At 36.1% G+C, this 17,466-nt stretch overlaps 1 protein-coding gene across 3 annotated transcripts in view; it reads right to left on the bottom strand.

Annotated features, from left to right (window-relative positions):
- GRB14 (growth factor receptor bound protein 14) overlaps positions 1-17,466 on the bottom strand; it is a 112,716-nt gene that overhangs the window by 9,122 nt on the left and 86,128 nt on the right. For all 3 annotated transcript variants that reach the window (XM_012750033.2, XM_012750032.2, XM_012750034.3), the window contains 6 exons: positions 17,164-17,285; positions 14,870-14,944; positions 11,992-12,129; positions 6,592-6,702; positions 6,303-6,398; positions 784-864 (listed from right to left, as the gene is read on the bottom strand). In XM_012750033.2, the coding sequence (XP_012605487.2) occupies positions 784-864; positions 6,303-6,398; positions 6,592-6,702; positions 11,992-12,129; positions 14,870-14,944; positions 17,164-17,285 (623 nt within the window). The remainder of the gene's footprint in view (positions 1-783; positions 865-6,302; positions 6,399-6,591; positions 6,703-11,991; positions 12,130-14,869; positions 14,945-17,163; positions 17,286-17,466) is intronic.

Consider the following 17,466-nt stretch of genomic DNA (forward strand, 5'->3'; position numbering starts at 1 on the left):
AGTAGAACATAAATTTTAAGTTCAGAAATAAGTTTCTTGTGTTAATGCACAGGAAATTAAAATGAGATTCTAAAGAAGGGCAAAGATGTGTCTGTTTATGTCTGCAAATAAATATCCAAGTTACAATTAGTATAAATCTGCGGGGTGGTGCTAGAATTAATGTAATGCGTGACCTATATTTTGACTTGCAGTTTTTGGGTTTCCTGGAAAGCAGTTTGATTTTTACGAACCTGGAACTTAAAAAAAAAGTGACCGTTAGAAAACCAGAATGCAAGAAAGCTCACATGTCTACATCACAGCTTTTAAAATTCCAAATCATTAGCATCTTTATACTAGACTATGACAATCACAGAATCAGTATTAAAATAAGTAAATAAACCCATAATCAAAACCAATAATTAAAACATAATCTATAATCCAAGGAAAATGTTCTCTAAATTATCAAGATCTAATCCTCAAATGTTATAATGACACAGAATGACTCACAAAATTCTTTCAAATATCTAAGCATTTTCTTTAAAATATAGCATCATGTATTTTAATTGAATACTTCATATATACTGTTGTGATTTTATCACATAGGCTGCAAACAAATAAAAATCCAAGAATTAAAAATGCAATGTAACAATATATTAGAATGGTGCCAAAGATTTATTTGACTTGACCAACAGGAAATAATGTAAATGTAATATAACACAATATTGGTAATATAATGTAATATAATTATAAATTAACATAATGTAAATATAAAATAAAATACAGGTTGAAAAATTTGATCCTTACCATGGGTGATACACTCTGAGAACTGCAGCCACTTCTACCTTGATACGGATGCATATAATTCTGGTACAGCTGCATTCCATACTGCAGAATATATAAGTAAAAATACATTCCCACCACTTTTACTACATTGATAATTTATGAAAATCAACACTTTCATTACTTAGACAATAACAATACAAAAAATAAGTATAAGTTTTCTTTACAACAAACAAGTAAAGCAAACAAACTTTTGAAAGATGAACTTTCAGTGCCATACAGTGTTACATTTAAAAGTCAAAGGATTTTTTTTTTGACCCAAATTTTAGGTCTAGCTCACCAGTATAAAGTTCTGGAGCTGACATTTCTAGTCATTATTCTTAGAACCAAACTGTACCATAATCATGTGGAGTGGTACACTGTCTCACGACAAGAAAGCTTCCTTGGGAAGGGGGCCCAGCTTTCTGGAACAAAGATTCTGAAAACCTCACACACATCCTAAGCAACACTGTGTAAAATTCACTGTAACTCTCTGATAACTGACTTGATGAAGTACATTGTCTCTTTGGTAAATCCATAAACATGACCCTATATTGAAGATTCCTGACAGTATATCATACTTGTATCAATACTCTTATGTTTAAATTTTGCTTCAAATTCAGGGAAACCAAAGTAGTGGAGAATCAAGCTGATTTCCAACAATGGGTTTCAAAATACAATGTAAACTGTAGAAGATAAGAACTGCAGTGTCCTCACTTTCAGGAGACAGAATCATACAGAATGGACTGGCAGGTCATAACTGGAAAGTAGGTCTGGGTTATAAATGGATTATTAGTTTGAGAAACATTAAGAATGCCAACTATCATGATCAAATTTGTCTAAGATGTGTCCCGATCTGAAGCTGCCCACCTTCGGTTTATGCCAGATTAAAAAAAAGAAAAGAAAGAAAGAAAGAAGAAAGAGAGAGAGAAAAGAAAACAAGCAAGCAATGGTATAAACAGCTTTTCTTTCTTTTTTCTTTTTTGCTACACTCTATAATTCTCTCCATTTCACAGAGTATTAATGAACTTAAAAGTTAAGTCCTATATAAAAAAGATGAAACAGACATCATGGAATCAAATCTTACCTGTAGGATAAATTCCATTTAAACAGTCCAACAGAGCTGTCTCTCTACTAAAGATTATTTCCTTAAAAGCAATTCCAGCAAAATGGATGTATTTGGTAATTAGGCAAAAAATCAGAGGGGGTCTGGGAGAGTCACTGTTTTCAAGATTTTGCTATTAACATGAATATAAACCCACAGTCATTTAAAATTCTCTGTGTTGACTTCTTTATCCAATTATTTCCCAACTTCTAAAAATTATTTTTTAATTTAAGGTTTGATTGACATTAATGGTGCTTAATGAAATTTATTTAAAATCAACTCTAAGCCTACTCTAAAAAGAAGGCAGAGGAGCTTAATTCCTAGTCAAGTTCATTTTGGAGAATATATAATAACCTCAGACCAACACTTTCACAAGGAACATGCTGCTTCGCCACCTTTTATTTATCTGCATTGAAAAGCCTGCTACCTACTGTTTTCTTCAAAGATGTATTGTCCCTGGTACAGGCAGTGCTTAGGTAGTTGCCTGTGTGCTGCTGGAAGTCTTTAGTAGGCATTTAACTCTGGCCAAGAAAGAGGTAGGGTGTGGGTCACCTTAACATTTCCCTAGCCTATGGAAGGGGCAGGTAAGGAACCAAAAAATATTAGAGAAGACCTAGCAGAGTTATAGTTGAAGGGAAGGGAGAGAGACAGCAGGTAACAAGAACACTCTACATGAGCAAATCTCCCGTTTTCTAAATCTCATATTTTCTACAATTCTATATGGAACTAAAATTTCTCCAAAGAGAATAAGAGTGTACCCATATAATCTACATAGAGTTTATATGTATATATGAAAGAGAAAAGGAAATAAGAATAAAATAAGTGGCCAGATTTTTGGTAGGAGGCTTTATCTAATAAGTAATATGTCATGAAAACAAGAGAGCATTTCCAGTCCAGTCAACATAATACCTTCCTGCTCATTACTAAGTACAATGATAAACTCTGGAAATAACACAGTAGACAACCAAAGGAGACAAACAAAACAGGTGTTAGAGAGACTTTTATAAAAATACCAAGGAGGCCAGCTGTACCAGCCAAGGGGATCAAAGAGCCCCACTGACAACAAGTTGCCAGGGGAAGGAAGCCCACACACTCCTCTAATTACTAATAGATCATTGCAGATGTATCTGCCTTGTGAGACCTGGGCAAGCCCTGGCTTCCTGTGATCTGGATACTTTAAAGTGTAAAGATCACATCACTTTTCTGTTTGGTTTTCTCCTTGCCTCCAGGATAAAAGTACTCACTGACGCCTCCTTCCCTCTCTAGTCTCATCCGAAAAAGCTCTGCCATTATTGAAATGAACAGGGAACATGGTTGCAGTGGATAGAATAATGGTCCCCAAAGATGTTCACATCCTAATCTCCTGGAAGCGGTAAGTATGTTAGGCTACACGGCAAATGGGAATTACGATTGCTCATCAGCTGATTGTAGGGTGGAGTCAGGCGCCTGGATTATCCGGGTGGGCCCAATGTAATCACAGGGGTTTCATCAGTGGGAGAGTGAGACAGAACAAACAGAACAAAAGGGACATAGTGGTGTGAGAAGGACTAGGTGTGACATTGCTGGCTTCGAAGATAAAGAAATGGCTCCCAGACAAGAAGTCTGGGTGGCCTCTAAAGGCTGAAAAGGACAAGAGCTATGGATTCTCCTCCAGGGCCTCTAGGGGGGAATGCAGCCCTGCTGACACCTTGATTTTAACCCAGTAAGACTCCTTTCAGGCTTCTGGAGTAAAGAAGTGTAGGACAATAAATTGGTGTTGTTTCAAGCCATTGCATTCGGGGTGGTTTGTTACAGCAGCCATAGAAAACAAACAGAATGGAGCGTCTTTGAACTAGGAATCTGTGATTTGGAAGAGGCTGTGAGAACACTTAAGATGAGAAAACAAAGTGAGAAGGGGACAATCTTCTTGCAGAAGCTAAGCATCCTGGAAATGAATTAAAGAAATTCTTAGACATGAATTTCAAATTTTAACATTCACAAATTTGACTGCATCCTATAATCTACAACATCTTATATTCATCACTGCGGACCAATTGACTTGTCATTGCCTGAAACCCTTGGTGGGATCAAGAGACCACCATCATCAAACCTTGCAGAAGGGATCTCAGTGGCTAGAAAGAAAGACAGCCCCATAGAGCAGGGCAGAGCACTCATCTGAGAAGTTCTGGCTCCCCAAAGCTCTTGATAGCACAGAACAGATACCTGTGGAGAATACACATATCCACAACTCTGACATGAAAAGCCAGATTTATAATAGACTATTAAGAAGTTTTAAAAACACCTCAACTAATTTATTCTACTTATATATATGAGAGTTCCTATTTCTCCATATCCTTAACATTTCTTTTCCTTTTTTTGTGTGTGTGTGTGTTAATTATAGTCATCTTAGTGGCTGTGAAGTGGCAGTAGAAAAAAGTTTTTAAAAATGATAGGAAGTAAAATGGTTCAACCACTGTGGAAAACATTTTGGCATTTCCTCAAAAAGTTAAATACAGAAATACCCTATGACCAGCGATTGCATTCCTACATATATACTCCCAAATTGAAAACTTGTATTTAAATACATGTACATGTTTTCATAGTAGTACTATTCACAGTAGTCAAAAGGTAGAAACAACCTAAATTGTCCATCAATGGATAAATGGATAAATAAATTGTTTATCAAACATACATATACATACAGTGGAATAGTATACAGCCATAAAAAGAAAGGAAAGGCTGATACAAGCTACAATGTGAGTGAACCACAAAACCTTATGCTAAGTAAAAGTCAGGTACAAAATGTCACATATAGGATGGTTCCATTTATATAAAATATTCAGAATAGGTAAATCCAAAAAGACAGAATGCAGATTGGTGGCTGCCTAAATCTGAGAGTTTAATGGGTACAGAAATTCCTTTTGAGGTGATGAAAATGTTTTGGAATTAAAGGGAGGTGGTGGTTGTACAATATTTTGAATGTACTAAATGCCACTAAATTGTTCACATTCAAAATAGTTTGGTTAATTTTTAGTTTTTGAATTTGATCTCAATTTTAAAAATTATAATATAAAATAAAGCTTTCTTCTAAACCTGGTATGATAACAATTCTGATTATGATTATTCTGCCCTTCTTTACCCTGAGCTCTCTCTTAACCTGGATACTAATAAAAGGTCAACAGATTACAGAAGAGGTAAAAGTGTCAATGGCAGAAGAAAAATAGCGGACCTGGAAAATACACAAACTACAAATCAGTTAAAAAGTTTACTGCATCCCTTTCTTCAGGCTAAATAAAACAGAATAGCCCAGAAATTTCACGAGGCCCCAGTTGTTCTGATTTTCATTTCTAAATATGTTAAAAATATAGCTTTACTATATATATATATATATATTATTAACAATCTGAATCTTCCTATTATAATACATGGAAAATATGTATATAATATACATAATCTATATGTTGGCAAATTATATTAGTGCCCATGCATGAATTATTAATATAAAGAGTACTTTGGAAAATAATAAAGCTCCCATTTTAAACCCAAAATTTAACAGCAATGATCAATTATGTTTGGTTGGCTTCTGCAGCAATGATACTGACTAATGTGAACAGGCACATTCTTTGGGGACTGTATCTGTTCAACAACAACAAAAAAAATTGTAATTTCTTTCCCCAGTTGTGACTATCAAAGCAGTTATCTTCAGAAAGCAATGGCTGAAAATTGTTATAAATTTAAAGTTGTATTAAATTTACTGGCATACAGGTTTCAAAAACAAATATGTGTTTTTTATACCTTCGGGAAGAAATCAGTTCTACCTGTGTCTTTCGTACATGCACCTACCTTTAGAATATTCTCACTTGTTTCAAAATGCTCCACCAACAAATTATGCTTATGGAAGTTGTAATTTCTACTTAGCACAGCAGTAGATGTTTAAAAAATATATTTATAGTAAAATTTATATAATTTGAGTCATAGTTATCAAACTAGAAAGCAATTTACGAAACACTTAAATGGAACACAAAACAGGAATTCAAGTGGCACATTTGTAAATACACTTTACATTAACTTGCTGGCAACATTTTTAAAAGGTAAACTAAGTCACATATAGGAGTCATTTCATTCAGATATACTGACTATGTAGGTAATACTTTTACAAAAACAAAATAAGTTTCTAGAAATGGAATATTTAGTCGACACATTAAAAATAAATGTATTAGGTTATTCCACTCTGCAAATGTTTATCATTTAGATTTTTTTTTTAAAAAATACACACATTTGGTGGTGGTGATGATTTTTCTCCTTTCTCGTATAGCCACCAAGATTCATAGTGAGTCTTCACAGTTTGAAATACAGATATTTCCAAACTTTTATGGTCCTCACAGCATTTAATAGAAATTCAAGCCTCCAGCGAGATTACCTTAAGCAATCTAATCGCGGTCACCCAGCACGTCCTACTCTGCTCTTCTTCTGCACAGAGCATTTTCAGGTCTCGGGGCCCTCCCGCTTTGTTAGGCTAGAAGGCCACAGCACATTGTTTATCGTTAATGCATATCTTGAAGGTAACACCTGTTGAAATAAAAGTCACTAAAATTCTCCTATATATATAAGAGAAAGCTGTCTCTTTTTAAAAGAAGTTAAAAGAAACTCAAGCTTACCTAAAAGACTGAGGCTTGCTTTATTCATCTATCAAAATATTAAGCCTGTACCTTAAAGCAGAATCCATAGTTAGTCGGTGCTCCGTGTTTTTTTTTGCCTGCCACTGACACATAAATATCACTATTGCCAAATTCGCTGAAAAACTGCAAATGCCGTGGTTCCTGAAAAAAAAAAAATTTGTGTATCGAAATGGATACATGTTTTTGCACTCTTTTCCCATTTCCATTATATCACATCATTTATACCTTGGGCAAAAAAAAAAAATTATTCCAAACAGAATGTCAGTATGATGTCACAAAAATAAAAGGAAAGAAAAACCAAGACACTGTATCCTTAAATAACCAGGAACTGGATATAATTTTAATTCATTTGGGAAATGGCAGTTTGTTTATAATTTAACTTCCAATAATATAAATATATAAATTCCTATTTTAAACTTCCTATTCTCTTTAACTACTATTTCAAGGAATCTGAGAGAGAGAAAAGGTAGCAAAGAAAGGCTTTGGGAAATGTTTTCCTCATCCACGTTTCAAATAATGACAGTCTGACAAAGGGAAGAAGGTTAGTTCGAGCTTCTGTAGCAGTTACGGAAGAAAAAGGAGAAAGAGACGATTTCTGCCTTGCTCAGACACAATATCATCCCTCAGGTTTGTGTACTGCAGAACACACCACAGGAAATAACGAGATAGGCTGCAGGACTTTTCTTGCTTTACAAAAAGAAGGAAGCCTGCACAGATTAAGTCCAAGGGAAATTAGCTGCCAGTGGAATGTTTCTGATTTTGAAGGCAAAGTGGAACCACGAACAGCTATTTCTTCTCCAGGAAATCCATGAGATTTCGAGCTGGTCATGGGAAATCACCGGGTCATATTATTCTGTGATAGGTTAATAACTTGGAGAAGTGCTTAATTCTGAGGTTGAATATGTAATCAAAACTGTCCAAAATGCATTTGTTCTCTAAAACCTTACTACTAGTGGCGTGGTCTCAGATCAGCAACATCCACACCGCCTGGGAGCCTGTTAGAAATGCAAAATCTCAGGGCCCACCCCAGACCTACTGAACCAGTATCTGCATTTTAACAAGATCCCAGGAGATTTATATGCACTAAAATTTGAGAAACAGTGCTCTGAAAAACAAAAGCAAACAAACAAAAACAACCCACAGAACATTCAGCAAAATGAGCAACCCTACCCTATTCAAATCCAAAATAATTTCATTGTCATTTACCAGTAAGGTTCATTCCATCTCTAAGGACAGGTAGAGCAAGAGTTTCTCTATAGGTCACTGTTTTTAAGCATTTTAATCTCATGAATAACCATAGTTTCTAACTCCATTGGAGGATGAGGAAGAAAAGAAAAGTGTTTAAAAAAAAAAACACCATCTTGGACAAGGGAGAATGAAGGAGAAAGGTACTCTTATTGCCATGGCTTTTAAAACCATATTTCTTGATAGAAACTAATTTGCTAGTCAAAACGTCCGATTTCTATGAAGATGGAATAAAACCCTCCCTGTGTACTGATGCTGTAGAAGTCAATATAGCTGAGTCATTCAAATGTGACTACCGGGCAGCTCAAAAAACACCGGAAGGCAATAAAAAGCATGAAGAGTTTTTTTCTCTTGATTGATTTTTGTTCCACTACTAACAGCCCTATCAGGCTTACAGCACCAGCACTATAAGACTACAAGGCTGAATTGGCACAGTTAGCAAAATCTAAACATGCTCGTGTATAGAAGAGGGAGATAAAGAGAAGGGTACTTAGAGGTTTCTCTGTAAATATAATTCCTAGCCTCATTTCCAAGGCTTGCAGCAGTGGTTAACTAACTCCCCTACAGCTTTTACATCTTTATATCTTTAGAAAGTAAAATCAATCAAGCCCTCCTGAGAGGAAAGGACAGGAAATAGCTGCCTTGTCAGGTAGAAACGCCATCTTAGATATTAGATGATCTACACAATTTATATCAAGGTCATAATCATTGACAGCATCTAAATTTTTTCTTGGAAGGGGATCTTAAAATCATGTTCATGTATACACCATAGATCGTGAGCTCATCAGGCACAGCCTAGAGAAAAGGAATATTATGTATTCATGAAGAGCAAAGTCAGACTCTATGTTGAGGAGAACTAAGACCTGGCTGAGAATAGAGGTCCAATGTTTACAATTTTGCCTAGCCCAAGGGTAGACCATTGCAAGGATGAGAGCACTGATCCAGTAGCAGGAAGAAGGGCTGTTTTGTTATATTGTGGGAGGGAAAGGAGGTAAAGGGTGAAGTAAAAATATAATGGGCAGTGGATTTTAATGAGAAACCTGTTTAAAAAGTGAGAATTTGGAAGTGAATGAGACATTATCATATCTTCCAGTGAAGAATCACTAAAATGAGATAAACATGACTTTCTAGATTTAGAAGCCATTTTGCTCTGATGTTAAAAGTAAAAAGATGTTACAGCACGTATTTGATTAAAAAACACTTTGTATGTTATTTCATACATTAGGAACACTAGCAAAAGAGCAACCTCATTAAAATGGTTCAGAGCAAGTCTGAAACCTTAATGGCAAAAATGATTAATATTCATTGTAACATTATTTATAACATAAAGCTTTGAAAACTGGTTCACATGCTGAAAAAAAGATTAGTTAAATCTATGTGCATGACAGACTACTAGTAGCCAAATAGTATATACTAAAAATAAAAGATCTCTGTAAGGGGACCCATTACTAAATTAGTAAAGCCCCATTCCATGAAGCATTACACTACAAGAAAATATGCACATATAAGCAACAAAGAAAACTGTATATGAGGGACAGGGGAAGCTATACAAGAATAGTTGGGGAAAATATGGGCAAGGGTCAAGTACGCCTCCTTTGCAGCTCCATATCTCCTGCCAGTACCATTACCCAAATATCTGGTCTCCATCATTAGCTGTGTTCTGGGCATTTCCATTCAGATGCTTCATCCTCATTACAACATATCTAGAACTAAGATCATTATTTGCCTTCCAAGAGAATAACTTTCCAGCAAACCTCTTATTTTTAGTTTTTACATCATTTGCTATATATTTTCTTTTATCTTTCCCTAAGAACATTTTTTTCAGAATATTACGGGAGTACAAACACTTTGGTTACATATATTGCCTTTGCACTGCCCAAGTCAGAGCTACAAGTGTGTCCATCCCCCAGAAAGTGTGCACTGCACCCATTAGGTGTAAATTTACCCATCCCCTCCTCCCCTCCCACCTGCCTGACACCCAATGAATGTTATTTTCATATGTGTACATAAGTGTTGATCAAGTAGTACCAATTTAATGGTGAGTATGTGTGGTGCTTGTTTTTCCATTCTTGTGATAGTAACAACATTTTTAATTGCTCCCTCTTCTCTCATATCAATCAGTCACCAAAATCTGGCCATAGCCATTTAATCTTACAGCCATTCCTTTCTTCTCTCCTCCATTGCTCATCCTAGGTTAGACCCCATCACCTCCACCTGGATTACTGAAATGAACATCTAATTGGCACCTGTGCATATAATCAATTTCTCTCCCTCCTACCCTTCCTCTCTCTCTCTATTCCTCTCTATGTGTCTCTCTCTTTCCCTATTCTCTCTCTGTCTCCCTGAGGCTCTCTTCCCTTAATCTCTTTTTATTTCTCTCCACATTTCAAGCTCCCTATGGCTACACTAATCTTTCTTAAGACATTCTTTTGATCATTTCACTCCCTTGTTCAAAATGTTTCAGTGGCTTTCTGTTGTAGGTTGAATGGTAGCTCTCCAAAAGATATGCACATGCACTAACCCCTGGAAACTTCAAATGTAACCTTATTCAGAAAAAGGGTCACTGCAGATATAATTAAGGATCTCAAGATGAGATCATCCTAGATTATCCAGGTGAGCCTTAAATCCAATGACAAGTGTCTTTATAAGAGACACACCGAGAGAAAGAGGAAAAGGCCAGGTGAAGACAAAGGCAGAGATTTGTTAGTCAAGCCAAGGGACATCTGGAGCCATGACTAATCGAAACAGAAAAACCTACTGAAGATTTTAAAAATAAAATGATGAGAATGGGAAAGAAATAGTCAAATAAATAATGGATGAGCATTTCTAGTATAAAAGAAAAATATGAGTTTGCAGATTGAATGTGTGTGCTGAGAATCAAACAAGATTTAGCAGACTATATTTCAACACACCTAGAAATATGGCAAGGAAACTCCTGCATACCAATGATTATAAGAATATTTGAAAAATAGCTAGAGAGAAATAACAGTTTACCCATAAAGAAACAACAGCATTATCACTGATAACAGATGCAAGAAAATAAAATAACAATAACCTCCCATAAAAACGCACAGAAGTTTTACTTGAAAGATGTCAGTGCATTGCATAAAATGTCAACACTTTTAACCCACAGACTATATGGCATAAAGGACATAGACTAGACACAGAGAAACAAAGACTGAGTGCTGAGCAGTGTATCCTAAGTGATTATGGACGTGCATAGGTGTCAGGGCGTTCCACCAAAACCCGCTTATTTCACTTACCCCGCTCCTAAATTGAGCATCTACTAATGCTCACAGCTGATGAGGTGATTTGGGGTCATACTTCTGATTGGTTGACTACCAATGAAGAAATGAAGTAACTTTTAGGACATACTGCTGATTGGCTGACTACTATGTAAATGAGGTGACTTTTGTGAAAACTTGCCATTGGCTAACTGTAACCCCCCAAAAGGTATAAAACTAAAAGAAAACAAAAAGGGGGCGCTCAGAGTTGTGGTGGCAGGTATGCCTCTCTGAGCCCACTGGCGTAATAAAGCTGGCTCTCCCACTCTCCGGGTGCCGCTTGGGTTTTTCTTTGGCCAAGAGCTGTTCACACCTGCCGGAAGGAACATAGGGACTTCTGCACATGTATTCCTAGGGAACTGTGTGCATATGTATATATACAAAGCGTGCAGATAAACACATCCATCCATCCCTGATCAAAACATCATAACTTCATCTAGGAATGTATAATCTAAGTAAGGAGACAGAATAGCACACGCACAAAATGACTAAAGAGAAAGAAAGGATTCGGCTGAGTGTTACTAAGTGTTCTTTCTGCTGATATTTTCAACAAGTGAACAAGATCAGTCATATGACCTGGGGTAAAAAGAAAAGGGGTAATCTACAGTGGGCCTCAAAATCTGCAGCCTAGGATGAAAAAAAAGAAGTTCTTGGTGGGGAAAAACAAGTAATGTATGTGCTACTGAAATAGGAGCATGTAGATTCCATCAAAGATATATGTTAAAACTAGTAAGCAATAAAGCTAAATAGTGTTTGAACACATTATGGCAAATGTTTGGGATCCAAAAAAAAGATCAATGCTTGACATCGAGTAATAAAGAAATAAGTACAACAAAGCAAAGCATGTCTTAACTTATAGCTAATGGATCATACATAACACATCACTGACACTTCAATTTACCTTTGATGTCCCCTTAGTAGAAAAATATAAACCAGATCTTCTTAGAAGGAAGTAAATTTTTTTCCAAGACTTCTTTCCCTGTTCTTTTGCATGTAAGAAGCCATGAATTTCAGGATACGTGCTTGAACTCAGAAACATCTGGAAGAAATAGATACTTTCACACCCTTATTGAATCAATGATATTGTAGCCTTATACAAATCATGTTAAGATTTCAAACATAAAGACATAAAATCAAACAGCATCAATACCATTTATATACCATTACAGAAATAACAATATAGATACACAATAGGAAATAAATCAGAGTCTTTCAAAAACTTGAGACAGGTTAAAAATGAAATGAAAATATGCTCACAAAATATATATTCCAAGTGATCAGTAACTTATCCAAATACCAAAATTATACTATAAGCTATTAGCTTGTCATCTATAGAGTTAAGTCCTGATATACTTTCAACCTTTTCCGTGGGTTCCCTGACATTACAGGTTTACTATCAACTTCCTTATGGTGTAAGTAAGACCACAATCCTGACTTCAATTGTGAAGTAGGCAGCTGAGCCAAGTCCACCTCCTTGATGAGGGTAAAGCAAACAATCCCTTCTTTGTCGTCTGTGGTTCTCAGTTGTGGGTAGATATGGCAGGTCATGTTTTGCAAAGAGAACCGCAACAAAATCTTCCATCCCACATGCTCCTTTGCAATGTGCTCTTGCCCCCTAACCATGAAGAGGTGAAGTCTCCACCTCTTTGAATCTGGGCAAGCCTCTGGCTGCTTTCACCCATAGAATATGGTGGAAGTGACACTCTGCCAGCTCCAGGTGTAGTCCTTAACTGGCCTGGTGCCTTCTGCCACTTGACCCTTGGAAGCCAGTTGTCAAGTAAGAAAGGTGACTACCCTGAGACCAGCATAGGTGACAAGCCCAAGGCAACTGGAAAAGCCCTGGAGGATGACACGCTACGTGGAGACAGAGAGAAAGAGGCTCCAAGCAGTATCTAGGCACATGGAGCCATGAAAAAGCCATCTTAGAGGCAGATTCTTAGTGCCCAGCCACTGAGCCAGCGTGCCTCAGAGATGACCCATCCAGCTAAACTCTTCCCAAATTCCTGCCCCACAAAATTGCTGGGAAAATGTGAGTGGCCATTTTAAGCCATGAAGGTAGTTTGTTACACAGTAATAATTGAGACAGTAGGCAAGTGTTAGTCAAGAAAAAGAGAATGAAAAGGAATAGTTCTACCTGAGAGGCTGTGCTCAGCGCCCTTAATACAACAGGGGAAATGCATGAGTGTATCATTAAAAGAAGAAACCAGAAATCTTTACGAACAAACAAAAGCAAAAGGGAAAAGTGAAAGTAAGAGAAATTATTAATTAAAACAATGTAACATTTTAAAAGGCTACTGAGGCTGAGAGTGGATATTTATGTTTTTTAAAATAGATTACGGAAAAAAAATTCTTAATTTAATGAGCCACAGATAATAATTAATTGACATGCAAAACAGGCAAGTAGGTTTTTTAGTTTGAGTGCTTTCCAAGTTATTAAACCAAACCAATTAAATTTTTAAAAGGGAGTCACAGAGGTCACACTAGAAAAAGAAGAAACCTTTTAAAAAGTGGAAACATTGCCTCAGTGGAGAGAAGAGGTCAGGAGACACAGGCAGGACTATCTGATTCCGCAGCCTATGATTTTTCTTGTTTTTATAATTTTACATTAAAGCAATATAACTATGTTACGGGAGGACTCGTGAGAGGAGGCAGAAGAAAAACTCCATCCCCCCACCGGGCTGCATTACGGTGGCGACACATTCAGACGGCTGAGATCTGTGAGTCCTGGGGCACAGCTGCTGCTGCCCCTTACCCTAATATTCTGACGGGGTGTCTCTGTGAAAACCCGGCAGCATAGAAGCAGTTTTCTAAAACATCTCTTGGGACTAATCATATTTCCAAAATATTATGAAGCACACAAATGAAATACAACCTATTAAAAAGCTCACAGAAGATAACTCTGCGATAGATGTACCTACCTAATATATATTAATATAAGGTCATAGCTATATTGGAAATATTAAAAGTCATCTTCATTAAAGATGGGAGAATACAGAGAGGGTTTGGGGATGCCTGGGGCTTAGCGCAAACCGCCACCTTTATAAAGACATTGCCCAACCTGTGAAAAACAACTGCAGAGCTTTTGATATAGAATCTATTGCTCTATCAAAAATTAAATAAAATAACTAAAACTGTTCTTTTATTACAATGACAATGTCTTAGAAAATGACCCATCTCAAGCCACTGACCATGGGGAAAAAATGAGCCCAGTAGACATAAAACTAAGGAGATTTTTAACTCTGTAAGTAATACTCTTAATTCAGCTAAGAACATCTTACAATTCTATGCAAGGATTTCTGCCACAGCTATTGCAAATGTTAGTGTATGAAATACATACATTCTATTTTTTTCACCTTTCATTTAATTGCTAAATATCTTACTGCAAGTAGGATTAAGGATGTTTATTATGAAAGCCAATACTGAGTATCTGTTGGTAAAATAGATACATTTTACTGGGAATTTTGATTTTTCAAAAGACTAATCTTTTCACACATCACAGAGCAAAACTCTGAAAGTTTCTTTCAAGATGCACATTTTTAAATGTTTAAAATCCTTTGATAATTGGCCAAAACTGAGAAAAAGAATACTGTTACAGGGTTTTGTTGATTTAGGGCCCACTCTTTACCTGGGTTTTTTGTTTTTTGTTCTGGTTTGACCTCCAGCAAAAAATAATCATGCAAGGCATAACATTTCAAAATCTGGGTATGTATAAAAAAAAGACCTCAAAGTTTCCTTTTATTATGCTATTACTTATATATTTTAATGAAAATATATTTTACCTGCAAAATCTGTGTAGGGGATATTTCACCATTTGTTTCAGTTGAAAAAGATACCATATGCTCTGGAAAAAAATACTGACAAGAGGATACAGGTTAAATAATTCCAAAACCCATGCTAGAAAAGATTCAGTCATAACCAATATAGTAATCTAAAACAAAAGCTATTTAAACCAGCGTGTCTAAAATTCACCCAAAGGGATTTTGAAAATGCTAGTCCGTGGACTCTGCCCTCAGGCATCTTAATGAGAATGTCTGGAGTTGAGTCCAAAGATTAGCAAACATCCCTTGATGATGCTGATGTAGTTAGATCCATGTACCTGGAATTATAAAATACTGCTCTCAAGTTGACAATGTGCCTGCCCCCACATCTCTCCCCTGAGTACTGCAACCATGCTCACAGGTACTAAAAGACTATGGACAGTATAGGTTCACAGAAGTAAAGAGATTAGGATATGCCCAAGGTCATAGCCCACAACAAAGAGGAGCCAGGATTTAAAGTGGGCTGAGGACTGAAAGTACAGTCCTTTCCACCTTCTATTTTTTGGTTTTTTTTAAGGGATGGGGTCTTGCTCTGTCACCCAGGTTGGAGTACAACGGCCTGATCATAGCTCATTGCAACCTCAAACTCCTGGGCTCAAATGATCGTCCCATGTCAGCCCCCTGCATAGCTAGGATTACAGGTGTATGCCACCATGCCTGGCTAATTATTTTCTTTTATCAGAGATGGGGTCTTGCTATGTTGCCCAGGCTGGTCTTGTACTCCTCATCTCAGCCTCCCAAATGACCAGAATTTCAGGCATGAGCCACTGAGCCTGGCCCCAGCTACTGTGTTTCCAAGCTTTTTAGTCATAAAATTCACCCACGGCAGTTGTTTAAAATAGGAATCCCCAGGCTGCATTCCTGGAGTTTCTAATTCAGTCGGTTTGGGCAGGTCCTGGATCCTGTGTTTTTAATAACCATTCTCCCCTAGGTAAATTTTGTGATCAGACAAGTTTGGGAAAATATATTCTACTCTATTTCCTCTGGGGCAGAGTTTTCCAACAGCAATTCACTAACATTTTGGTCTAATAATTCTGTGTTGGAGGGGCCTGTCTTGTGCATTGTAGGATGTTCAGCATCATTCTAGCCTACTCACTAGCAGCCTTCCTGCACCCCCCAGCTGTGACAACCCAAAATGTCTCCAGACATCGTCAAATCACCCCCAAGTTGACAAGCACTACTCTAGGTCTACAAAATGAATGTCCAGCCTTGTTTAAACAAAAAAATAAGTAAAACCAAAAACAAGCAGTAAACCATATTTCTTAAATATAATTTTTAAATTCTTGCTTTTAATAAAGATTCACAACAAGAAAACACTTCCCCTTCACATTCTGATTCTATTTAATTTTTATTAGAACTCTTATTTTCTTTGTCAAAGATCAGCCCATTATGTTTCTATTAATAGGTTAAAATAAAAAGGGAATGTAAGAGGTCTTTCAGGGTTTGAAAATATTCTATAATAGTGTGTATCATATATTTTTCATAAAGGATCATTTCAATCCAATTATCCAAAACTTAGTGTAAAAATATGCTACAGCTGCAGAGGCAAAAACAATTCAAATAATGAGCCCAGAGGCTAATCTGACTTCTCTACATCCCTAGTCTTCATTAGAATGTGACATACATTTATTTTCTTTTAAAGAGAACTATAATGAAAGCAGTATTTACTAGATAGTGCACTGGTCTTTAGCCCATTTCTACGCAGCTCAGAAATTACTGCACTGAAAACAAAATAATTTGGAACAGCAGGAATCATGTCAATCTTAAATTTCTGGCTAAGCTCCAACATTCCCAATAGTCATCACTCTGTTTTCACTTTAGAAAATCTCTTATTTAAATTTCCTAAATCCTGTGAAAAGTATTAAACTATAATATATTGAAATCTGCTTGAGGATCCATAAAAATTCATTTCCTAAATCAAATGTATAATTGTTTTCTAAATGACAAAAAAAGCAGCAATGGTTCCCCAAAACTAGGTTTCTTAGTACTTTTAAATAAATAACCCAAATTCATCTCAATTCAGAGTTTCCCAATATGGCCAAAAATTATTATTTCAACCATGTATCTGAACTTCTGTGTATTATGTTGACTAATCATTGTTAGAATAAGAAATGTGAGCATAATTTTAAAGAACCAGAATCTTTACCTACAATTTACCAAATAGGACTGTATTTTATTTCTAGTGATTCTCTTTTTCACATAAAATGTAACTGATTCATTTATTTTCCATAACTATTAATGGGGATTTCACTTACCATCGGGTTTTTAAAGAATTCATATTTGGCATAATTTTTTCTAAAATATAGCTTATTTTCTTCTTCCATTCCCCAGTTAGATAGCACTTCAATCAAGAGTTCGTGATCTTCTATTATTCTTTCTGTAAAAAAGGTTTCAGTGAGTATGTCAACAAAAAGCTAAACAGACAAACAGACAAGTATATATACACACAGACACATATCCATACAAACATAAAATATGTTATGTATCTTTATTAAACATAGCAAATTTCAACTTAATCATGAAATAGCTGATTGATAAAAATTTCTCATCAATGTTGA

Source organism: Microcebus murinus, chromosome 8 (genome assembly GCF_040939455.1).
Source record: "Microcebus murinus isolate Inina chromosome 8, M.murinus_Inina_mat1.0, whole genome shotgun sequence".
NCBI classification, from domain to species: domain Eukaryota; kingdom Metazoa; phylum Chordata; class Mammalia; order Primates; family Cheirogaleidae; genus Microcebus; species Microcebus murinus.